This window comes from Neopsephotus bourkii, unplaced genomic scaffold, assembly GCF_033783945.1.
Source record: "Neopsephotus bourkii isolate Nb327-2 ecotype Australia unplaced genomic scaffold, CSIRO-AGI_Nbou_v1 NB_1400, whole genome shotgun sequence".
In the NCBI taxonomy this organism is placed as follows: Eukaryota; Metazoa; Chordata; class Aves; order Psittaciformes; family Psittacidae; genus Neopsephotus; species Neopsephotus bourkii.
This window is the reverse complement of record NW_026901877.1, coordinates 402,508-427,469: the sequence shown is the minus strand read 5'-3', so window position 1 is coordinate 427,469 and position 24,962 is coordinate 402,508. Positions and strand designations below refer to the sequence as shown.

Sequence of the window (24,962 nt, the reverse complement as noted above, 5' to 3'; positions counted from 1 at the left end):
CCCCTCAGCGCCCTCTCCTCTCCTTCTGCACCCTTGCACCCCCCCCCCCCCAACACTGGCACCTCTGCACCCACCCCGACTCCCTGCACCCCCCCCCACCCCCGCCACCCCCGCCACCCACCCCCTGCACCTCACCCGCACCCTCCTTCACCATCCCCATCCCACAGACCCCAGCACCCCCCGTCCCAGCCACACAAATCCCCCCCCATCACCCCCTGTCCCAGCCCCCCAAGTTCCCCCCACACACTCCCTGTCCCAACCCCTCAAGGACCCCACCTTCGCCCCTCAGGACCCGCCTGTTCCCCCGGGGGCACCCCAAGGCGGCAGTGCCGATGCTGCGTGACACCGGGGGAGGGCACCGGGGAGTCCTAAGGGGGTACGGGGGGGGCAGCTGTTGGTGCTGCGGGCTCCCCGGCGCTCCGTCGGGCCGGGGAGCGGTGACTAAGCACTTTGGGGATGTCTCCTCTTGTTAGTTTACTCCATCACCTTCTCCCCCTTTCAACAGGGTCCTCCCCCCTTTATCCCCCCTCCCCCTTACCCCCCCCCTCCTCTCAGCCCCATCCTCATCCTCTCCGGGCTGTGCGGGGCGGGCTGCGGGGTTCCCCCTTCCGGCCACCGGGAGCATGGGAGCCCCGGGCCGGCTCCGCTCCAGAGCTTGGGCAGCGCTGGGGTGAGGCGGAGCGGGGCCGAGCCGAGCCGAGCCGAGCCGCTCCGGGGCCGCGCCGCGCTCCGCCGCCGGTGCCTGTACCGGTGCCGGTGCCGGTGCCGGTGCCGAGGGAAGTTGGGCGCATCCCGGCGCGATGCCGGTCCGGCGGGGCCATGTGGCCCCTCAGAACACGTACCTGGACACCATCATCCGCAAATTTGAAGGGCAAAGTGAGTACCGCACCGCCGGTCCGGAAGGGGCAGAGCGGGGCCGCCGCAGGGTGCCCCCGGGGCAGCGCCGCTGTGACCCCGCCGGGGTGGGCGACGGCCCCGCGCTTACAGACGGGGCGGCAAAGGGGGGGCAAAAAGTGGTCACAACGCGGGGGGGGGGAGATCCGCACCCCGCACACAGCGTGGGGCAAGGGAAGGGGGTCCGCGGGGCTTGGGGGGGGGGGGTCTCCGAGCAGGGCTTTTAGGGGGTCCAAACCCCCTCCCGGGCTCTCTGCCTGTTTGCCTTCAACTCCGCGCTGCTCGCAGGCAGCCGTCCCTAGCGAGGTGTTGCCATTTGCTGTTGCTCGGAGCAATCCCTTTATGTGAATTTTGGGGGCTGGTTTTCACGTCAAAGAGAGTGAAGGGCCCGTGGGCATCGGGGAGCGCTTCGGGGGGTGGGAACAGGGGTCCCGCTCCCACTCTCTGCACACCCCAATGGGGCTGGGTCCCCCCCTATGCAGCCAGGGAGGAGGGAACGGGGAGCGCTGGGGGCACCCCAAAAGCTGTGCTCGGGGGTGCGCTGTGGGTTTCCTCCTGTGTGCGGTTTGCCGGGGGGGGTCCCATGGCGCCTGCCCCAGCTGTGAGTGACGTGACCCTGGGGACGGGAGTGAGAAAAACTGTCCCTGCTTCCTATCAGTGCCCGCTGGGAAGCGGCGGCTGAGGAGCAGCGAGGGCAACACGGGGCGGCGGTGCCAGCGGGGCGGCAGCCAGGCCCCTGCATCCCTGCCTGCGCTCTGCCTGCTCCCTGCCTGCTCCCTGCCCACATCCCTACCTACATCCCTTGCCCACATCCCTGCCTGCTCCCTGCCTGAGCCTTGCCTGCTCCCTGCCTGCACCGTGTCTGCTCCCTGCCTGCATCCTGCCTGTGCCTTGCCTGCTCCCTGCCCATATCCCTACCTACATCCCTTGCCCACATCCCTGCCTGCTCCCTGCCTGCGCTCTTCCCGCTCCCTGCCCGTGCCTTGCCTGCTCCCTGCCCACATCCCTACCTACATCCCTTGCCCACATCCCTGCCTGCTCCCTGCCTGAGCCTTGCCTGCTCCCTGCCTGCACCGTGTCTGCTCCCTGCCTGCATCCTGCCCATGCCTTGCCTGCTCCCTGCCCATGTCCCTACCTCCATCCTTTGCCCACATCCCTGCCTGCTCCCTGCCTGAGCCTTGCCTGCTCCCTGCCTCCACCATGTCTGCTCCCTGCCTGCATCCTGCCTGTGCTCTGCCTGCTCCCTGCTCACACCCCTAGTTACATCCCTGCCCACATCCCTGCCTGTGCTCTGCCCGCTCCCTGCCTATATCCCTGCCTGCTCCCTGCCTGCTCCCTGCCAGTCATAGCAGACACCAGTCAGGCTCTGCCCAAACATCACCCCCTGCTCCCCCTCGGCAGCTTCATGGTGTGAAAAGTGCTGGGAGACACCAACCCCCCCGGTCACATCGCTGCCATGGGCAGGACATGCTCCCATGGGTGCCTTCACCCCCCTGCAGCTCCTGTGGGTGCAGGGGGGAGGCCCAGTGCTTCCCTCCCAGTGCTGGTGCTGAGCCCCAGTGCCATGGGGGCAAGGGGTGGAAAGCAATCCAGGGGTGAAAATACCCCCAGAGAGACCTGACTGCAGCTCCTTCCCATCCTGGCCCCGGGCTCATCCCCAGCACGGCTCCAGCTCCCTGCAGCCCCATAAATCCTGTCCTGCACCAGCCCAGCCTGGATGCAGCCTGGATCCAGCCCATGGAGCTGGCACTGGCTGGGGAAACACTCATAGCATCCCTCAATAGCGGGGCTTTGGGGGAAGGTCCCCTCCTTGTGCCACCTTCCAGCTGGCAGAGCAGTTTGGATAGAGAAGGATCGGGAAGAGGAGGCCGGGAAACATTTGGCCAGGGTGGTTTGTGCTGCTTGCAGCACCAGTGTCAGCTCTGTATGGGAAAGGGAAAGGTGCTGGGGGGGGAATTCCCCACCTCAAAGCGATGTCACAGGGTGGGATGAAGCAGGAGGCCTCGGTGCGGCATCCCTGGGGTCACTGGTTTTACCGGGAGGCTGGGACAATGCAGGGACATGAGGAAGAGCCCCGATGTGCTGGAGACGGGTCCCCCCATCCCACCGCATCCTGGAGCCACAGCATGGGGAGGGCTCTCCCATTCGGGTGGAATTCCCCACGCGGCTGCTCTGGAGCAGGCAGGCTGCAGATGCCATTCCTGGGTAATCCAGGAGATTAATTGGGGTCTGGGCTGGGAGGCAGCCTCCAGACGGACCCTGACCTGCCTCCGGCCCCAGCCCAGGAGAGGGAGATGCTGCTGAGGCGGGGGGCACAGCATCCATCACATCAGCATCCGCAATCACATCCCAGCAAAGCTGACCCGAAGAGGGTCCTCCCCAGCCCCGCACCCCCTGAATTCCCTGGAATCAATGGAAATGAAACCCAATCAATGAAAATGGAACCAAATCAAAGCTCCAGGCTGGCTCTCCCCCAGGATAAGGATGGAAGCGGCTCCGTCTGGGCTGGATGACGTGAGCTGGATGACAGCAAGTCCAGCCCAGCGGCTGCAGCAGCAGGAGGGGATGGAGTGGCACCACTCCCTGCCTCAGTTTCCCCTCTCCTCCACCTGAGCCCTTTCCTTGTTGAGTGCCAGGGCCCAGCAGGGGTTGGATTTCAGCTGCAGCCCAAAGGCAGGATTATCCCAGAAAACCTGAGGAGAATCATTAATGTGATGGGTTTCACCTGGCTCCCCATGGAGCTCAGCCTCACGCTTGCTCCTCCTCTCACCCCTTGCCTTCAGGCATCTGAGCCAAGGTGGGAAGTCTCGGAGATAGCTCAGGTCGCTGATGAGCTCCTGGGGAGAGATGAATGCTGCTGCTTTTCCTTCTGCTTGCAGTGCCAGCTGGGGATGGATTGCCGTGTATTAGACAGCAGCGAGTCCCCACATGCAAGCAGTGAGGCTGTGTGGGTTGGCCCAGCCCCAGCAGAAACTGGCTTCAATGGGGATCCCCTTTTGGGTCCCCATGGCCACCAATTCACATGAAATCAGGGAAACTGGGGGAATTTCTCTTCTCAGAAGAGCAGCACGGGGTAGGGGGGGCTCCACTGCCCAGTGTCCCTGTATAAGCCCCACAGCCGGTAGCATCCAAAAGCCCCAGCACCCTCTATCCATGATGGGGCTTCCCTTCATCCCTATGGGTCTCCCTAAGGCTGGTGCTCTCCTGGCTCCCTGCAGACCGCAAGTTCCTCATCGCCAATGCGCAGATGGAGAACTGCGCCATCATCTACTGCAACGACGGCTTCTGTGAGATGTTTGGCTACTCCCGCGTGGAGGTGATGCAGCAGCCCTGTACCTGCGACTTCCTCACCGGCCCCGACACCACCAAGAGCTCCATCGCGCAGCTCACCCAGGCCCTGCTCGGCTCCGAGGAGTGCAAGCTCGAGATCCTCTACTACCGCAAAGACAGTAAGAGGGGATTGATGGTGTGAGCTGGTGCTGGGAGCCGTCACCTGGCCTGGGGTTGGGGTGCCAGGAGCTGGTGGTGGGGTGTGAAGGGGGGCATTGCTTTGTCCATGGGGGCTGGCACTGGGATGGAGCCGTCTTTGCCGCGATGGGGACCTCAAGCGATGGAAGTTGTTCATAGAAGCCCTAAAATGGTTTGGGTTGAAGGGACCTTAAAGCTCCTCCAGCTCCAACCGCTGCCACAGGCAGGGACCCCTTCCACTGGAGCAGCTTGCTCCAAGCCCCTGTGTCCAACCTGGCCTTGAGCACTGCCAGGGATGGGGCAGCCACAGCTTCTCTGGGCACCCTGTGCCAGCGCCTCAGAACCCTCACAGGGAAGAGCTTCTGCCTTATACCCAGCCTGCATCTCCCCTGTTTCAGTTTGAACCCATTGCCCTGTCACTGCAGTCCCTGATGCATCCTTGTAGCCCCCTTCAGCTATTATTGCCAGATTATTTGGGAATGGGGTCATTTACAGCTCCTTGGTGAGGGCTCAGAGCTCCCAGAGCCGCAATGGCGTCACTCCCTGCATCACGAATGAGGATCCAGTGGGAAGCCCATGGAGGAGCCAGGCTGGAGCATGGTTTCCCTGGTCTATGCTCCAAGACGAGATGAGACAGACCCTTCATCCCTGCCAAAAGCGGGAGCAGGCGATGGCCTCGGAGCTGCCACTGCAGTGAGCAGGAGGCGGCTGTGCGTGCCCAGATGGAATTATGCTGGGATGAAAATGAAGCTTTGATGGCCCATACGAGTGATTAGTGGTAATGCTGCAGGAAGTTAAACACATATGTAGTGCTTGATGCTGCAAACCAGCAGTGGCCACGGCTCCCAGGGGTGGGGATTGCAGATCCAGTGCTCAACAGAGGTTAAAATAGGAAGTGTTCCCCTTTTCCAACCTGTGGAGCTTTCCCATGGCTTCATCAGGGACTGAAGGATGAGAGGTGATGGGTTTAAACTGAAGCAGGGGAGATTTAGGTTGGAGATAAGGAGGTTCTTCCCTGCAAGGTGGGGAGGCCCTGGCACAGGTTGCCCAAAGGTGATTGCCCCATCCCTGGCAGTGGTCAAGGGCAGGTTGGACAGAACCTTGGGCAGCATGGTCTAGGATGAGGTGGCCCTGCCCACAGCAGGGGGTTGGAACTGGATGATGTTAAGGTCCTTTCCAACCCGCTCTATGATGCTCTGATGGGCTGAGCAAGGGGCTGCACCCTGCAGGGGCAGGATGGAGAAGAAACAACTGGGAGCAAAGGGAAGGAGAAGGCAGGAGCCCTGGCTGCCAGCCCAGCACGCTATCTCCGGGCTGGGACACGGGTGTCCTGGCCTCCCTCCCAGACCCTATCTCCCGGGCTGGCATCCAGGTGCCAGTGTATCACTGCCGGGAGTTATCCTCTGGCAGCACCCTGCGTGTTAACCCGCACCGTTAACGTGGCGGGGCTGGATCACACCGCTCACTGGCTGCCTTTCCCATAGGATTTTCCTCCTATCCTCCCTGATTGAGGCCCTTCCCGGGTGAAGTAGGGCCAGGGCTTGGTTGCGCATCCCCACTTGGCCGCTGTGATTGGCACTGGAGCCCAGCACACAAGGAAGCACGAGGAGGAGTGGGTATATCCCGTTCTCCTGGTCCATCCCCATGTGGATGCATGGCCATAGCAAGGACATGTGCAGCCCAGTTCCCCTCCCTCGGGATTGTTTCCCCATCCATCCGCAGGGACTGCTCAGCCGGGAGCCTGATCCAAAGCCTGCTTTGAAGCATTCCCACCTGGCTGGCGGGATGCTCAGTGCTCTCCTCAGAGCCCTGCTCTTCCTCTAGGCCACAGGATACTCTCAGTGCAGCTCTGAGCCGCTTTCTTCTCTTCTTTATTAACAAGAAAGGGGAAAAATTAAGCCAGAAACAAGCCCTTCGTGTCTATTTTTAAACCCCAGCCCCACCAGCAATCTGCTTTCCAATTGTTTCCCCCCCAGCTCTCAGCCTGCGACGGCTCAGCCCATTATAAATGGGTCTTATCGGCAAAGAAAAGGCCTTTGCATTATAGGGAGCTGCTGCTTAATTAACCAGCGGAGGCTCGGAACCCGCCTGTCCTCCTTTTCATGCCAGCAGCACCAATCTCCAGCCTCAACCTGCTGTTTATTACTGCGGTACTCCCGGCTCTGCAGCTCCCAGGGTTGTTTCCTTGCTTCTCTGGTTGCCAGAGGCTATAGTATACCCCAAATCCACCCGGCAGAGCCCCCACGGCAGGGCCAGGGTGGAATGGATGGATGGATGGATGGATGGATGGAGGGAGGGAGGGAGGGAGGGAGGGATGGATGGATGGATGAATGAAGAGATGGATGGAGGGAGGGAAAGGGGCATCCTTGAGTGTCTGGTACAGCAGGATGCTGCATGGTGGGTGATGGGTGTCCTTAGGGACAGCCTTGCTGCTCTGTCCTCATCCCATGTGTCATCAGCTAATTATAACAGGGGAGCTGACGAAGAGCCCAGCTCTGGGCAGCCAAAACAGCAAGTAGTGGTGTGGGACAAGGGCTGCTGTCCCTCCTTGCCACAGCAGCCTCAGAAAGAGGGGAGAGCCCGGCCATGGCACGTGTGGGCTCTAATCCCCTGCTCAAAGCTGGGAGATCAAGGAAAAGTTAATTTCCTCACAAGATGCTGCACAGCTGGGGGGGTCATTATGGGATCATCAGGAGCATCCACAGCCACCAGCCCCAGGGATACGTTCCCCGTTGTGGCCAGGGCTGAGCTGAGCATCCCATGGAGATGACACCAAGAGGCTGGTGGCAACAAGCAGGGAAGTGGTTTTAGCCCCTGAGGGTGATGTGCTTTGCAGCAAAGCGGCCATCGGGAGCCACTGGAGGCTGGTGGCCAGAGGTGCTGGGTACCACGGTGCTGGCATGGCCCGAGCAGCAGCTGCTAGCACTTAATCTGCCTGAATGTGGTGCTTATGAATATGAAAGGGGAGACGTGGGGCCAAGGCAGGCGCAGCAGCTGGTGGAGCAGCTCCATCCCCGAGCCCATGGAGCAGTTTGTGCCGGTCCCCTGGGGCCAGGGATTAGGGATGGGGTTGAGGCTGGCAAACTCATTACACTGGTGCCATAAGCTGGGCTTTCCCCCTAGAGGTCCAGGAGGGGGGGAAGTTGCAGAGGGATTGGGGCACCCATGGGGTGCTGGAGCTGGCAGTTGTGGGGCAGGCAGGCACAGGTTTGGGTGTCCAGTGCACCCAAAGGGGACAGTGACATAGAATCATGGAATGGTTTAGATTGAAAGGGACCCTAGAGATCCCTTTTGTCCCCAGCACAGGGCACATCCGTGGCACAGCAACCACCCCTCCAGCTACCGCTGCCAGGAAGCCCTGGCTGAGGCAGGCAGGGATTCATCCAGCCCTGTCCATCCATGGGGCAGACAGGGCAGGATGGAGGGGATGCCCCGGCTGGGAGGCACGGCCATGAGCTCTTGGCTTGTTCAAACGTGTGGGTTTAAGCCAAGCTGGGGCTGGTTGCTTTGTGTTCCTTTAAGGGCCAGGCTCAGCAGAGCTGGGCTGTGACCTCCATAAGGACACACACAGTGGCCCAACTCCAGACTGGGACATATAAACATCCCGTCCTGCAATGACAAACTCTCTGCTCCCGGAGATCCCGAGCTGTGGGGCTGATTCTACCACCCTCAGCACCACCGTTGCCCCATGGACAGCACAGCTGGGGCACAAAGCTGGAAGGGACACGTTTTCCATCCTCTGCTGTTCCTCAGATGCTCTGTGCTTGGACCAGGTGTCCCAAGAACAGAGGGACAGGCCCAGAGCATCCCCAGCACCCCCTGGATGCTTCCCAGGAGGCTTTTCCCTGAAATCCCTGCCCCAGCAGAGCCAAAATCCCACTCAAATCTCTCCATCCCCATCCTCACTGCTGTTACATTCCCAATGGCCCCATATGCCATGGGGACAGGGCCCTTGGGATGGCGGGACAGCCCTGGGAATCGCTGTCAGCACTGCAGCTTTGGCTGCACAGCCCTGTGCTAAGCTGGACTAATTCCTGCAGCCAGCAGGGATTTAGGAAGGGAAGGACCATGGGCCTGGATGTGGTCACTCACTCTGTGCCAAGGGGATTAGGCTGCATTTTGCAACTCCCTCTATTGATTCGGGACCCCTTTTTAGCTCGTGGGGTGGAGCATCCTTCCATCTGCATCCAAAACATCCCAGTGTGCTTGGAGGCATCCTCCTGGAACCCAGAACTGTGGATTTCCCCCCTGCTGCTGCTTCTCACCAGACACATCCCTGGTCATCACCTCACAGGGATAACCTCTGTCCTCACACCATTACTTCTTAACGTCATTTTAGCCCTTCGGGGGGTGCTGCAAGGACCAGTGGTTGGTCTGATGTCACGGTGGGATTCAGTCTCCTGATGCCCTGTCTGGGTTTGGGGAGAGGCCAGCACCCATTGTGCACACCAGACCCCAAGGGTGCCCCATCTCCCACCAGCCCATCCTTTTCCATCCCACCTCCAGGATTTGCTATAGGCTCTCCCAGTAACCTGCTCTTCCCATTGAAGTCTTTACCCAGCCCTGATCCTGATTTTTCCCTGGACAAGAGGGAGCAAGGCTGGGCCCTCTCAGGCATCTCCCTGGCTTTGCCATGCAGCCCCATCCGCATCCTTGTCCCCATGCCCTTCCCAGCCCCTCTCCTCTGCTCCTTTATGTAATACCACTATAGATTTAGCCACTGTGCCATGAGACCCTGCAGATTAAATCTCCCATCCGGGGGGAGGGAAGGACTCAGGAAGAGCTCGGAGGGCAGATTAATAGCTTGATTTTAATATTCATAACAATGCCGTTCGTGTCCTGCTCTCGGAAACCCCCGTGTCCTCTTGATTAGTTTCATACTGATGATCCCAACAAAGGCATTAACCACCGCGGATCAGAGCCGGGGAGGGAGGGCCCCCGATGATGACATCCCTAATGTTATCAAATGCTCACTTTTATCAAGGTCAGAAGACAAAGATGGGTTGGGAAGCACAAAGCTCAGCCTGGGGGAGCTGGGCTGTGGGTTGGGAAGATCAAACCCAGACCTGAGGTTCAGGGAATGAGCCCATGAAAACCCACTGCATAAACCCATGGAATGGTTTGGGTTGGAAAAGGACCTTGAAGCTCATCCACTTCCACCCACTACAACACCTTCCACTGGAGCAGCTTGCTCCAAGTCCCATCCATCCTGGCCTTGAACAGGGATGGGGCAGCTTCTCTGGGCACCCTGTGCCTCAGCACCCTGCCATTGGCTGGGGGAGCCTTCAAAGCTGCATCCCTGCTGCATCCCTCCTGCTGAGCCCTTTTTGCAGCCCCAGGCTGCTCTTCCCACTGGATGGGCATGCAGCAGCCCCCCAGAGCTCCCTGCAGGTTGTGATGCCCCCGAGGCTCCTCCAGGAGATCATTTGGCGGCTGGATAAAATTAGATGGATGGAGCTGAACAGCTGAAGGGAAGAGACAGGCAGATGGATGGGGACAGTGAGTGAGGAATGGGGATGGGAGCAGGGTGCCCAGTTTTGAGGGGGGGGAAGGGGAAGCTTGGCATTCCCATCCCCATTGACCAGGGGGTTGGAACTGGATGAGCTTTAAGGTCCCTTCCAACCCAGCCCAGTCTGGGATTCTCTGATTCTATATAACCTAATGCTCCATCACCCCCTCAATGCCATCCATGCAGTGGATGCAGGTCTGAGCAAGGCACCAAGCTCCTGGCACACAGGGTGATTCCCCTGGGTTTAGAGAGTCCCAGACCAAACTAACAGCCCTGAACTGAGCAGATAATCATTATAGGTCCCTTCCATAGGTCTATTCTATTCTGCCCCGGGGGGGTGCAGCAGCAGCCATAACTCAGGCTGAGCACCTCTCAGATTTACAGGATCAAACCAGGCACCAGCTGCCTCCCAAACCCAGCCCAAACCACGTCCCAGCTGCTCCTTATATCCCTCCAACCAGGCTGTAACTGGGCCCAGTTTTCAGCTGTTCAGCATGGGCAGGGGATTAACGCTTTGTGTACCACCTCAGGACCTGGATCCCATGAGATCCCATCCCTTCCCACCACCATGGAGGGGTTTAAGAAGGAAAAGTGAAGCAGTGAAAGGGATGCAGCAGGGCAGAGTATGTGAGCAGGATGAGGCCATCTAAGTCAGGATTCCCAGTCCATGGAGCTGATGGCTGCCCATGGTGATGAACCATGCTGGGATGCAGGTCCCTGGAAGTTCATGGTGCTTCAGAGCCACTTGTTGGGGGGAAATAGTTCATTTTATAACACAACAAAGTAGGAAGCATCCTGAGCCACCGACCATCACACACACAGGTATAGACATGCACAGAGCTGTGGTACCCCAGGGATAGCACCGCATCATCCCACTGGGCATGTACCACCATGGTCACCTCACTCCACATCACTTAAAGGACACCACACACCTATTAGATCCCTAAAAACCTCACAGGAGCCTTCCAGTGTCTGAAGGGGGCTACAAGGATGCTGGAGAGGGACTCTTCATGAGGGACTGGAGTGACAGGACAAGGGGTGATGGGTTTAAACTGGAACAGGGGGGATTCAGGTTGGATATAGGGAAGAAGTTATTTACCATGAGGGTGCTGAGGCGCTGGCACAGGGTGCCCAGAGAAGCTGTGGCTGCCCCATCCCTGGCAGTGCTCAAGGCCAGGTTGGACGCAGGCGCTTGGAGCAACCCGGTCTGTGGCAGGGGGTTGGATCCAGATGAGCTTTAATGCCCTTCTCCAACCCAAACCATTCCAGGTTTCTATGAAAGGCAGGGAAAAGGGCTCATTTCTTCCCATCTCGTGCCCGCGCATCCCTCCAAACCAGCTTTATCTACTGGCATCCCCCCCGCCTCCTCCCCAGCTCACACATTTAAGTGGATTTCCTTTCCCTGCGGTGAACAACGATGAAATAAAGAAAGAAAGAAATAATCCCGGGCCCTTTAACCAGATTTTCCCATATCCGTTTCTTTCCCGTTCTTGTGCATGTGTGTGTGTGGATGTGCACATCCCTGACGTCAGGGCAGCTTTGGAAGTTGCCCGATGCCGGCCATCTGCTCCTGATTACAGGAGGCCCTGAGCTCCTTAAAACTGCACGCAGGAAGGCTGATACGGAGCCATGGTGAGAGCGGGAGAGCACCGGAGCGGGATGGCAGCGGGATGGAGCCGCTAATCCCTGGTGATCAGGGGAAAGCGAGATGAGGGATCCGCACCCGGCAGTAGCTGCTGTGCGGGGAGGTGCTTTGCTTTGGGCCACTGGTACCTGGTTGCTCCATCCTTTCTAGCTCCCATTGGAACTGGTTGGAGTTAGAGCAGGGGGGCTGGAACTGCATGAACTTAAGGTCCTTTCCAACCCGAACTATCCTATGATTCTACGATTCCAGAGGCTTGGAGTAGGAGCCCATGCAGTCCCCCTCATTCCCATGGCACTGAACCAGTCCATGTGCCCACTGTGCCTCAGTTTCCCCATGGTCCACTCCATGCCAGTGCCTTTAGGGGATGTCTTTGGGGGCCACCCCACTGATCCCACCACATCTTGGTGCCCAGTGTTGGGATGGGGCATGGGTCAGGCTCACCCCCATTGCCCACATCCAGGACAGCTGAAGCCAGACCCCAAAACCTGCCTGGTAATTGCAGGGTAATTAGCTGCAGCATGATTACAAGCAGGATGTTTAATGAGGTTAAATCAGTACCTGAGACTTTTGTGAGTTCTTAATTACCCGCTTTTAATTGCTGCTCTCAAGTACATTAATATAAATGACTGTCTGGGACCAGAAGCAATTGAAGGCAAGATGTGATGGTTTGTGAGCTGGGATGCTGCAGCGATACGGCTCTTGCCAGGGCTCAGCTTCCAAACCCTCTGCTCCCTCCCCATCAGCAGGGATTGCACCCCAAGTGCTTTCAAGGTCCAAAGCTGTTGTGTGCTGGGGGGTGGTTGTGCACAGCCCCTGATCCAGCCTCTGCTCCGCAGCCTCCTGTTTCCGCTGCCTGGTGGACGTGGTGCCGGTGAAGAACGAGGAAGGAGTCGTCATCATGTTCATCCTCAACTTCGAGGACCTGGCGCAGCTCATCGCCAAGAGCACCGGCCGGAGCCTGCACCAGCGCCTGTCACAGAGCTGGCACAGAGGTGGGTGATGGCATCCGCAGGGATATCCCCATCCCTTGGCTTTCAAAGCAGCTCCTAAGGGCTGAAGGATGCACGTGGGGCTGAGCCCCGCATCGTGCGCTGGAGCAGAGGTTTGTGTTTCCAGCCAAAACGGGGTGACAAAAGGGTGTTTGAGTCACTCTGTCCCTGCAGCCTGCAGGCAGGAGGTGCTGGAATGGGACAGGACCCGTGTGGGGGGTCAATGAGAGGGCCAGCGGACCTCTGGTGTCACTGATGTCATGGCTGTGCTATGGGGACATCACTGCAAGAGAATGGCACAAGGATGATAGTGCTGGGATGGCTCTGCCCTGGCTTTGGGCTGTTCCAAACCTCATCCTGGAGTTTTGTGGGGCTTTTGGAGAGAGTGGAAAATTCCAACTCCCTTTTTTGGGAAGGCTGGATCAAAGGGAAGCCCTGGTGAGGTGCTCAAGCTGATGTGGATACCCAGGGATGCAGATGTTAGACCTGATCATGGGAAGAAGAGCTATAGCTCCTGTTATACAGCCCTCGGTGTCAGTCACCGGAGCCAGGGTTATCATGGACCACAACATGAGGAAGAACTCCTCTCCACTGAGGGTGGAACAGGCTGCCCTAATGGTTCTGTGATCACTGATGGGGACGCTGCCCGTTTTATTGGTGTGGTAATGTGAGCTTTAATACACTTTAATACACTTAATACACTTTAATACAATGCAAATCCACCCCCTGGAGCCATTGAGGTGCTTGTATCAGCAGAGATGCTCTGTGTGGTGATAGGTTTGATGTACCCTCAGGCACCTGGGAATTACAGCCATATGTGTGTGAATGTATATACAGCCTGTGCACGTGTTCCTGTGTCTGTGAAGAGGTGAGATTTCTATTTCGGGTGTGTTGCTTTAGTACCAGTTAAATTCCAGCATCACCTCAAATCCTGTGCTCAGCTCTGGGCCCCTCACTACAAGAGAGACATTGAGGTGATGGAGCGGGGTCAATGGATCTGGTGCAGGGCCTGGAGCCCAAGTGTGATGGGGAAGGGCTGAGGGACCTGGGGGGTTCAGTCTGGAGCAGAGAAGGCTCAGGGGGGACCTGATGGCTGCCTACAAGTGCCTGACAGGAGGATGGAGCCAGGAGGGGCTGGGCTCTGCTCCCAAGGAACAAGGGATGGGACAAGAGGAACCGGCCTCAAGCTGCACCAGGGCAGGCTTAGATGGAGCTGAGGAACAATTCCTGCCCCAGAGGGTGCTCAGGCATTGGAACAGGCTGCCCAGGGCAGGGCTGCAGGCACCGTCCCTGCAAGTGTTCACACAGCGTGGAGACGAGGCCTCAGTGCCATAGGTTAGGGGTGGCCTTGGCAGTGCTGGGAACGGTTGGACTGGATGTTATCAAAGGTCTTTTTCAACCCGGCTTATTCTAAGGTTCTATGATCAGTGCTACCCTGCAGCCCCCTCAGCTCAGTATGTGTTGAACTGTGATGCATCCATTATCCCACCCTAAGATACAAGGGTACTCGTTGCTTTCCCGTGCATTGCAGGTTGCACTGTGCATCCCTCGGAGTGTTGGGAAGTGCAGAGCTGCTGGTGCCAGCCCAGATCCATCTCTTGTGCGCGGGTTTTCAGGCTCAGTCTTCCATTTCCCAGCCATAGGCAGCTGCATTGCTGCTCCCTGGCTCTCTGGTGTGCAGGGAACATTGGCTCCTTTGCTTCTTCCAGCTGAAAAGCTGCTCTGGGCATTGGAGATGGGGTCAGCAGAAGGAGCTTGTGTAGGTCCCCCCACTGGCGGTGGCACTTTGGGGGATGCCTGAGCAGCAATGCGGCTCTTTGTTCCCTATGCTTTTCCCCCTATGGGGAGCTTGTGGAGCATCCCACATGCTCCAGGATTTAGGCCACTTTTGGTGCTGTCAGTGAGTCCAACCGGTGCTGGCCCAGGCCATGAACAGCAGGATGCTTGCATTCACTCTGCTGCAGTCTTCTCCATAGACCAGCATTAGAAGAGGTCAAGTGACTTTATACTGGGTGTCTCCACTGAGGGCACTACCAGTTCCTCTCCACATATGGTCCCTTCTCCTCCTGAACCTCTTTCCCAGCTCCTTGCCTCATGGTCTCCATGATGGCAGCAAGGGATCCCCTCTTTGGTCCAGCCTCCTGAACAACCCCGGGGCCAGAATTGCTAGAACTTCTTAATTCCTTGCTAACTCACACCTCTTTTGGGTCGTATTCCCCCCACACACACACCAAGGAGATTTAGAAGCTCCATTTCCTCCAGGTCCAAATCCTTTAAGTAGCTTTAACCTCTGTAATTGGCTTAGGGATGCTCTGCACCTTTCCCACTTTGTGCCTGTAGTCCTAGGGGCTCTCCTCCAGCCCAGCAGTGCTTTCTGCCGGGTCAGGCTCTGCCTTGAGCAATGTGATGGCACGGGAACAGCGAGTGCGTTGGAGAAGGAAAGGCCATGTCCCCCAAAGCCACCCAAAGGCTTCCATAGCCTCTTCCCTGCCAGAGCCCCGTTCCGCTCCAGCCATCGCATGCAGCTAGGTTACATCTGTGTCTCTTGTGTTTTGTCTCTCTTTCTAACAAGGTGAAAGTAGGAGGTTGAAGTGTAGTCTCCCGTCCCTGCGGCGACTCAAAGTCCAGCGGAAATCTCTGCCCACCAGTGAGTTTGATGGAGTAGCCATTGACTATGGAAAGGTAACCGTAGCTTTGTCTGATCTAAGCCAGGTCCCAGCACTCTTCCTCCGCTCTCCCCATCCCGCTGTCCCTCAGCTGCTGTGGCTCGGGCCGTATCCGGTGTTAGGGGCTGCGGTGCTGGGTCGGTGCTGGGCATAGGGCCCAGCACGGACTGGAAGCGAGCGGCGGTGCTTTGTTGGCGTGGGATAGAGCTGGATGGTGCTGCTCTGCGGGGGGAGCGGGAGAGGTGCTGAGCTCTGGAGCTGGGAGGAAGGTCTGGCTCTGCAGGGCAGGTTGTCCCAGATGGCGGAGCTCCAAGGAGCTGTTCCCACCTCGAGGAGGGCACATGGTGGTGGCTGCAGGTGACTGGAGCGGGTGTGCTCTGAGCAGGGACTCGCAGGGCACAATGCCCATGTTTTCCTGGCAGGGGGCAAGCAGCTCTGGCTTCTTCCTCCTCCAGCAAAGACTGCGCTGTCTGTGATGGAGGGCGGTGCTGGCATTGCTGGCATGATGTTGGTTGGAACTCTTTAGAGATGGCTGTTCTTGGTGGCTTGTCAGAAGTGCTCCGGGCAAAGACGTGCTGTTTTCTGAAGTGCTGTAGCTCAAGGCACAGGGCTGTGGGCCAGAGGCTTTTGCTCTGCTAATGCATCCCCAGGCGCCAGGCTCCTGCTGTGCTGGATGGATCCAGGCAGCCTGGACAAAGCTGCTTCCCAAACTCGTGATACATGAGACGAAAGGTGCCCGTTTCCTCGGAGGCTGTTGTGCTCATGGCAAGTTGAAGATGTGTGTAACGTTGCCGCATGCTCTGGGTATGATGCTCCTACAGACACCAGTGGTGCTCAAGCCTCTGGGTACCCCCAGGCTGAAGCTGCATGGGGCACTGCAATGGAAGATGTGCATTGAGGACAATCTGATGAGCCACCACTTTGGTGGAGCTTGGTCATGTTGGGGCAGCCCAGCAGATACAGGGGCTGCCAACCCTTCCAGACACCCAATCCCAAAACATGCAGTAAGGTCCTTAGGGATGGTGAGAAGTGCCACGCTTCCTCCCTTGGCCATAGCTGGTATGGGCATAGACCCCTAGGTTTCTGTTCCAGAAACTGGCTGCTTTGTGCATCCCATTGCAGAAGTCACTAAAAGACTGGAAGCTCTTTAGGTCTCCAGGGAAACAGGAGGTTTAGCAATGGCTGGGGGTTGCTGTAGGAGAAGGTGGACCACAAATGGAGCCCAGCATCTCCTCCAGTGCTTCCTGGTGCAGAGCATGCCACCAGTACAGACACCAACACAGGACCCCAAGGCACCAATCCTCACCCTTGGTGGTGGCCTGAGCTCTTGCAGCAGGTGAGGGAAGGGCATATCCAGTGGTGGGATGTAGGGACACCATGGAGGAGCTCCAGGCAAGCCTATCCCTTAGGGTCTCCTCTTTTCTTTTCGCTCTGGCCTGCTTCCCAGCTGCGCAGCATCACCTCGCAATGCATCCCCCAGCCTCTGGTAGGAGATGGGAGCTGCCAAGCCCCTGGGGTTTGGGTTGCCCCATTCCAGGTCCTGATCCCACTTGGAGGCGACCTCCAGATCCGCAGCGCTTCCCAGCCCTCTGCCCCTCCTCTTACCTCCCCCAGCTCCCTCTCCTTCCCCCCCAAGCACATGAGGACCCCTTCTAATGAACCGCTTTCTCCTGGCTGTCTTAAAGCCTGGTGCTGACTCCCTGATTTTGAGGGACTTGAAGACATCGCCCAAGGAGAACTGTGTGCAGTCAGAGACCGAATCCCTCCTGGAAAAGGAGCGGAGGCCAAGCCTGGAGGCTGACCCCACTCTGCAACACTCGTTCCCGAAACAAGAGCCTCCCTTGGTGGGCCCACGAGGGTCGTATTCTGCGTGGGGTTTCTTTCGGTCTCGGCCCGGGGGCAGCTTCCACAGCCTCCGCAGGGTCTCCTCCTTGGACAACTTTGAGGCTGCGAGGTCTGAGTTCCAGAGAAAATTCAGGGAAAGGAGGGCAAATTCAGGTAGGGATAAACCCCCGGAGCTGTGGGTCCTGCTGTGGGTCCAGCACGTCCCAGGGGGGAGGTCTCTTACCCTGCTTTTCCATCTGTAAAGTGGCGATAAGCTGGGATCTGCTCCCCAAACCCCACTGGTCTCCATGTGATTCCCCTTGGAGGCAGGTCCTGTTCTTTGGGCAGAGCCATCCATGATGTTGTATGTGAGATGTGAGACTGCAGGAGGTTGCATTTGGATCCCGATGCCGTCCCACCTCTCCTTGAGGGAGGGAAGGAAGGGGTCTGCAGGCATGTGCAATGTGAGCTCTGTCCATGTGTTGGAGGTTCATGAGACACCAGCAAGGCCACTGCAGGTCATGTACCTCCAGCACGGTGTTCATGTCCAGCCCTCTTGTTCTCCACAGGGAGATGGTGATAGATATGATGGAGGTCAGGCAAGGGCTTCAGTAACTGGGGTTGGACAGTCTGTGGCATCTGCCTTGAGAAAATAGGGTGGGGAATCACGATCCTTAGGTTATGGACCCTCAGGGGGCACACAACACAGAGGGAAGGAAGGGGAGTGCGCAGGGAGAAGGGCGGCAGCAGTTCACTGGGCACCTTCAGGATGTCTTCAGACACCTCCTGCCATGGATCAATGTCAGAGTGCAGGGACAGAGGGGCAGAGAACTGGAAACACAACCCTGCTCTGCCTGGAGGAGACAGACACTGGTTACGATGCCTCTGGGATGTTCCTGAAGGGAATGTGGGTACACGCTCCCTTCCATGACTACACATAGCCTAAGCCTGGCCACGAACTGACCTCCTCCGGGGCTTCCTTCCTGCTCCCGTACTGGGGTGACCCAGAGAGAGAGGTCCCCTATCCCTAGGGAAAACTGCTGGAATCCAGCCCCACTACAGCTCTTCTTCAGGAGATAGCTCTGACCTCCCTACCTGGAGCCTGGGGATGGAGTATGCATCCAAGTGGGGAATCATCCATCTCCTGCCGTTTGGTGGCCAAAACCCAAGGCAGCAGCTCCAAAGCTTTGTTGATGAGGCTCGAGCATGCAAGGGTGGATGAGATCCACCTCCTCCATCACCTGCTTTGGGATCCCTCCCTTGTGGGTCTCACTGGGGCTGGTCCCCATCCTGTCACGGCCTTCAGAGGTAGCAAAGGGTTTTGGGTGCCTCTGTATTCTGGCAGCTGGTCTGAGCCCCCTGAAGGAGGTTTCATGGCTAAAAGATGGGTGATGTGGCTGAAAAGCAGCTCCCTCTTGGGCACCTCAGGTTGGGCTTCATGTCTGAGCCACCCTGAAGGCACCAAGCCCTTAGGGCAGGCAGACATTGGTGCCTTGTGGTGGTGGCCACCTCCTGGATGCCCTTCACGGAGGCCAGGGCTCTGCAGATCGGCTTCTGTTCACATTGCCCTTCTCAATGCTCTTCTCCCTCCTCTTTCAGAGGCTTCCCACGTCAAACCCAACCCCCCGAACTCCACCTCGGACTCAGACCTCATGAAGTACCGGACCATCAGCCAGATCCCCCAGTTCACGCTCAACTTCGTGGAGTTCAACCTGGAGAAGCACCGCTCGGGCTCCACCACAGAGATCGAGATCATTGCTCCCCACAAGGTGATGGAGCGCACCCAGAACGTCACCGAGAAGGTCACACAGGTACGTGGGTACTGAGATGCCACCAAAGGCATCGGTGGGGTGGTGGTGCTGCTGTTGGGGTACAGTCACAGCCATTCCTATGGGGTTTGGAGCTGAGCAGCAGAGAGGGCAGGGACACCTGGAGTTTCTATCCTGGGAAATGCCGGTATCCCTGTGTTTGACTTAAATCTCTTCTGAATGGTTCAAATGCTCCTTTTCCCCCAAAAAATTGGTATTTCTGGTAATGTGTGGCCGTGGGAACACCAGCTCATGGTGGGATGGTGGCCTTGAAGAGGACACATGCATGCATGTGGCTTTGTTTGGGTGCTTGGGAGCAGCAGCGGTGACACCAAGGTCCACAGGGACAGCAGATGGCACTGCATGGTCACCAACATGCATGGCACTGCACTGTGCCTGCAGGGGACACTTGTGGCAGTGCCCTGTCACTAACAGGGACATGCATGGCCTTGCACTGGCCCATAGGGGACACACAGATGTCAATGGGTGTGAAAGGTGCTGCTTCATCCTGCAATTGAATAGGAAGCTCTCCCCAGTGGGGAAACTGAGGCACGGGAGAGCCATGGTGTACAAAATACACCCCGGGGCAGCTCCCACTGCTTAATGGAAGTGACCCCAGGAAATCCTCCGGGATTGACAGTTTGATCCATCAGAGAGACTCTGTCCTCCCATCTCAGTGCCAGCAAACCTTTCCCCTCATGACTTCCATGCACAGTGGAGGCTCCCCGCAGCCTGGGGCAGGTTTTAGGTTTGTTGTCCCCCTGGTTTGTCCCTTTCATCCCAAAGTCCACTCAGTCCCCCTGATCTGGGAGTGACTGCAGTGACATGGGATCATCCCCTGAACACCCCAGTGGGACTGGGAGCAGCTTCCATGGCCCCATCACAAGGGATACCCACGCAGTGGGGATTGCTGGGGTGATGCTGGGGTGGTGGCACCAACCATGGTAGGGTGATGGGATAAGAGATGATGGGTGGTGGCTGCAGTGCATCCGTGCAGCACCCACAGAGGTCAATCCTCCCTTTGATTTCAATCCCCAGGCAGGATGGAGACAGGGATGGGATGGGGATGGAGATGGGGTGGGAATGGGGATGGGATGGGGATGGGGTGGGGATGGGGATGGGATGGGGATGGGGTGGGGATGGGGATGGGATAGACTTCTCCTCCCCACCGCATCTACCCATGGCCCCCAGGGTCCTGCTTCTCTTCATCCCAAGGTCCCCCAGGCATCCCTCCAAGCCACAGCTCCCTGCTCCTGGATGCTGAATAATTCATGGATGAGGCAGAGACAGTGGTGAGACACCACTAATGGCATCTAAAAATACGGGCTGGCGGGCAGGGAAAGGCAGACATCGACTGGTCCATGGGGAGGTCCAGCCCCACCGTGAGGGGCAGAGGGACAAGGCTGTGGCTCTGCATTGGTTTGGATGCTCTTTTGGGGGTTCTTTTCCCTTTTCAGCCTCAAATCTTTGGCATTGGGTTGTTTTATTAATTCCTACCAGGAAAACAACGGGGTTTGACCTGCTTTCAAGAGCTGGGTGCCAGGAACACCCAGAAATTCAGGACTGGCCCCTCAGAGCTGTCCTGTCTCCAGCCAGGCAGGACTGGGGGGGTTCAGCTGCTGAGGACAGGAATGTTGCTGGTTTTCCTAAAGGTGTAGGAGCCCATCTGGGCCTGTCTTAGCTTTGGGAACAAGTACTGGCCCTTTCCCCACGGAGCCAGTCCCAATCCCGTCCCGTATCCCATTCCCCTCCGCAGTGCCCATTCCCCTGCACAACGATTGTGTTTGGGTCACTTTTTCCAGTCCCTCCCCTCTCCATGTGCCAGCCGACGTCGGCAGCTCCCGCTGCTCCATTGGCGCTTCCATCCCCACGGGGGCTCCGGCATCGATCGCCTTTGATTAATCCCCACTGGGCTCCCCGATGCCCTTCGCATCCCACCATGCGCGGCTGCACGGGCGATGCCACGGCCCCGGTGCTGCGCCCGCTGTGCCGGTTGCTGCCGGGGCGCGCGGGACTGGGGACCCCCATGCTGGACACCCGCAGCTCGAGGCTCAGCTGCCGCCTGGGGCGCCGGGCGAGCTGCAGGCAGGTAGGAGCAGGGGTGCACTGGTAGAACAGGGCTTCAGGATGGGGGAGTGGTGATGGGTGGTGGGATGGGGCTGTAGGGATGGATCCGCTCTGGGGTGCAGCAGCAGGAGCCCTTGGGAAGCCCTTGAATAAGGTGGGTGTCTGCGCAGGAGGATCTGACTGCCCCCAGCTCCCTTCTGTCACCATCTCTGAGCCCTCCCTTGCATTGTGTCCCCAAGGGTGGCTTCAGAGTCCACCACGAGCTGGCATTGGTCCTGGCATTGGAGCTGGGATAGAGCTGGGACATGTGGGAACTCCCTGGTGCCGTGGGAGCGTGTCCCCATGAGGGCAAACAGACCTGGGGACAGATGGGAGGGTGTTTGCATGCTGGTGGCAGGTCACCCCCTCCCTGGGGATGCTCTCTGCAAGGGACACCCATTACCTCCTGGGCTGGTGGCACCAGAAGGCACAGCAGGAGACATGTTTCTCTGCTGGTAGGGTCTGAAGGGCATAAAGCAACTGCCCCAAGCATGCTCTGGCCATCAGAGACAGACAAGGAGCTGAGCAGACCTTGGTAAAGGTTGGATTCATCTTAAAGGTCTTTTCCAACCTGGTTGGTTCTGATTCTATGATTCTATAGCAGTCAGCTCTCCTGTTGCCTCCTGGACAAACCCACATGAAGGCAACAAAGGTGAAAAGGATGCAGGAGACTCACTGCATGCTCCTCACTGCATGTGTGAGCCCCTTGCCCGGCTCCTGGCCTTATCCAACCTCTCTCCTGGTCCTCCTCACATCCATCTCCTGGCAGGTGCTGTCCCTGGGTGCTGATGTCCTCCCCGAGTACAAGCTGCAGGCACCACGCATCCACCGATGGACCATCCTGCACTACAGCCCCTTCAAGGCCGTGTGGGACTGGCTCATCCTTCTGCTGGTCATCTACACAGCCGTCTTCACCCCATACTCAGCCGCCTTCCTGCTCAACGAGGAGCAAGTGGAGGAGAAGCATTGGGACTGCAGCTACTCCTGCGACCCGCTCAACATCATCGACCTCATCGTGGACATCATGTTCATCGTGGACATCATCATCAACTTCCGTACCACCTACGTCAACATCAACGACGAGGTGGTGAGCCACCCCGGCAAGATCGCCATCCACTACTTCAAGGGATGGTTCCTCATCGACATGGTCGCTGCCATCCCCTTCGACCTGCTCATCTTCCGCTCTGGCTCTGACGAGGTACAGGCAGGTCCATCAGGAATAAGGGGGGACTCCTGGGTGGACAGCAAGAGATGGAAGGGAGAGGGGGAAAGGGCTCTGGATGGCTTGATGTAAGCAGTGGATGGCTGCAAGGAGAGGGGTGGTCAGAGAGATGGACAAGGATGTTATTTAGCTGCTGAGATTTTATTGAGTAGGGTCAGACACCACACAGACCCTACGGTAGGCGCTAAGACAGCATCTAACTGGGCCCACTGCTCTTGCTGGGGCTGACACAGCAGAGCAGGCTGGAAGCTCAGTTTAGGGACTGAATTTGGGGTGACACTGCCAGCCGGGCTCAGGATGTCAGCAGTGGGAAGGCCCTGTGGTTACTGCGCTACCTGGATCCCCCCCCTCAGCTGTGAGCCTGTGGGGTGGATGAAGGGCAGATGGTTTGGGAGCAATAGTTGGCAAGGAGTGGATCCATCAGGAAACACAAACCTTGGCTCCTGTCACTTGCTCTCCTATAATCCCAGAGCTTGTTGCCTTTATGGTCAGCAAAGGGGAACAGCCCTTTCTGTGGCATGATCCATCAAACCTATTTCAGATGTCACCTGCAGGACAAGGTGATTCATGCTCCAGAAATGCATCTTCATCCTTCAAAGGGAGCACAGACAGGCTGGAGACATGCTTTTGGCCAGATTATCCATAAGGAATCTCACCTCTCCCCTGCAGACCACCACCCTCATTGGCCTCCTGAAGACTGCCCGGTTGTTGCGCCTGGTCCGCGTGGCCCGCAAGCTGGACCGGTACTCCGAGTATGGAGCAGCAGTGCTCTTCCTCCTCATGTGCACCTTTGCCCTCATCGCCCACTGGCTGGCCTGCATCTGGTATGCCATCGGCAATGTGGAGCGGCCCTACATGGAGCACAAGATCGGGTGGTTGGACAACCTGGGAGACCAGATTGGCAAGCGCTACAACGACAGCGACCTCTCCTCCGGCCCATCCATCAAGGATAAATACGTCACTGCTCTCTACTTCACCTTCAGCAGCCTCACCAGCGTGGGGTTTGGCAACGTCTCGCCCAACACCAACTCTGAGAAGATCTTCTCCATCTGTGTTATGCTCATTGGCTGTGAGTGCCCTCGCATGTGTCCTGCTGTCCCCATCCCTGCTTTGGAGGTTGGAGGAGAAACAGGGAGAGCACATGGGATTTTCAGCCTGGAGAAGAGGAGCTGAGTGGAGACCTCAGAGCAGCTTCCAGTGTCTGAAGGGGGCTACAAGGATGCTGGAGAGGGACTCTTCATCAGGGACTGTAGTGATAGGACAAGGGGTGATGGGTTCAAACTGAAACAGGGGAGATTTAGGTTGGATATAAGGAACTTCCCTGTGAGGGTGGTGAGGCACTTCTTTAGAAGTGGTGAATGCTCCATCTCTGGCAGTGTTCAAGGCCAGGTTGGATGGGCCTTGGAGCAACCTCCTCTAGTGTGAGGCATCCCTGCCACAAGCAGGGTTGGAACTGGATGATCCTAAGGTCCCTTCCAACTCAAACCATTCTATGATTTTAAGAGAGTATATTACTTCATCTATGCTGCTTCTGCACAGACAAATATGTAGACATATGGGTTTCAGAATCCCAGTGGTTTCAGGTCCATGGCAGATCTGGGTTTTGGCCGGTCCTGCTGAGTCCTGCTCTCTCGTTGCAGCTCTGATGTATGCCAGCATCTTCGGCAACGTCTCTGCTATTATCCAGCGCTTGTACTCAGGCACAGCCCGTTACCACACACAGATGCTGCGGGTCAAGGAGTTCATCCGCTTCCATCAGATCCCCAACCCCCTGCGCCAGCGCCTGGAGGAGTATTTCCAGCATGCCTGGTCCTACACCAACGGCATCGACATGAATGCGGTGAGTACACGGCACGGAGGTCCCATGTCCTAGAACAACCCAGGTTCTAGCTCAAACAAACACATCCTTTCAATTAGGGAGGCAGGAGAAGACTTGGGAGGCTGGAGGCAAAGTCTGCCCATCCCTTTCTCCTTCTGCCCCTGTCTGTCCATCCCTATGCATCTATTCAGAGGCCATGAAGACGCTTCTTGGCTGGAGCACAGGTTTGGTGCTGGCGCACTGGTGAGGAGCTCAGAGTCCTCACCAGCACCAAGCCCTTCCCGGCCGGTGCCCGTTGGTGTCACAGAGCCACGCACCACAGATCGATCCAGCTCCTCTCCACACCGCTGGTTGCCAAGCAAAGTGCATCCTGCTCTCAGCAGCAGGGAAAGGAGGACATTTAAATAAACCTCGATCCATTTTAATTAGAGCCGGGAGAGGAGCATGTTTGTTGGCAAAGTGGGATCAATGAGGGGCCATGGCGCCGTGTCTCCGAGCCTGGCAGGGAACCTGGCACCAATGGCACCAGGGCAGCATGAGGATGAGGAGGGGGCTCAGGCGAGGAGTCCTGGGCTGGATGAGCTCATGGGCACAGGGTGTAAAAATGTGCTAGCTCGAGAGATTCAAGACACAGAGAGGAATAAGGAAGGAAAGGCAAGGAGAGAGACGGTACCTTGTACTCCCCATCTCTTGGCTCTGGGCAGGTCATTGGCCCACTCATTCTCAGTTCATGCCGCCTTTTTTCCCATGACCTGATGCTCTTCCATCCCTGACCACCTCCAGGACACAGATTTGCATGACTCCAGCCTCTTATCTTCAGTTGCTGCTGCCACATTAGAGAACTGGGCAGTATTGGGAGAGTTTGGGTTGGTGCTCTCCCACAGAGGAGACCTCAGTGGCAATAACCAGAAGCAAAGCCATGGCACCCTACCAAGCCCGGGTTCTCCTGGCTTCGTGCAAACCCAGGTCACAAATCCCTTGTGACAAGCTGATCTTGCAGCTTGGACGTGCT

General features: G+C 57.7%; 1 protein-coding gene across 2 annotated transcripts in view; it reads left to right on the top strand.

Moving 5' to 3' along the window:
• Positions 1 to 770: 770 nt before the first annotated feature.
• The window catches only part of KCNH6 (potassium voltage-gated channel subfamily H member 6), a 31,079-nt gene continuing 6,887 nt past the window's right edge, over positions 771 to 24,962 (top strand). Inside the window, exons 1-9 of one of the 2 annotated variants that reach the window (XM_061367868.1) lie at positions 771 to 876; positions 4,113 to 4,343; positions 12,353 to 12,508; positions 15,078 to 15,187; positions 16,857 to 17,169; positions 18,595 to 18,806; positions 21,679 to 22,107; positions 22,801 to 23,200; positions 23,772 to 23,971. In XM_061367868.1, coding sequence (XP_061223852.1) covers positions 801 to 876; positions 4,113 to 4,343; positions 12,353 to 12,508; positions 15,078 to 15,187; positions 16,857 to 17,169; positions 18,595 to 18,806; positions 21,679 to 22,107; positions 22,801 to 23,200; positions 23,772 to 23,971 — 2,127 coding nt within the window. In that variant the 5' untranslated portion in view covers positions 771 to 800. The remainder of the gene's footprint in view (positions 877 to 4,112; positions 4,344 to 12,352; positions 12,509 to 15,077; positions 15,188 to 16,856; positions 17,170 to 18,594; positions 18,807 to 21,678; positions 22,108 to 22,800; positions 23,201 to 23,771; positions 23,972 to 24,962) is intronic. The other variant, XM_061367869.1, reaches the window with a different exon arrangement.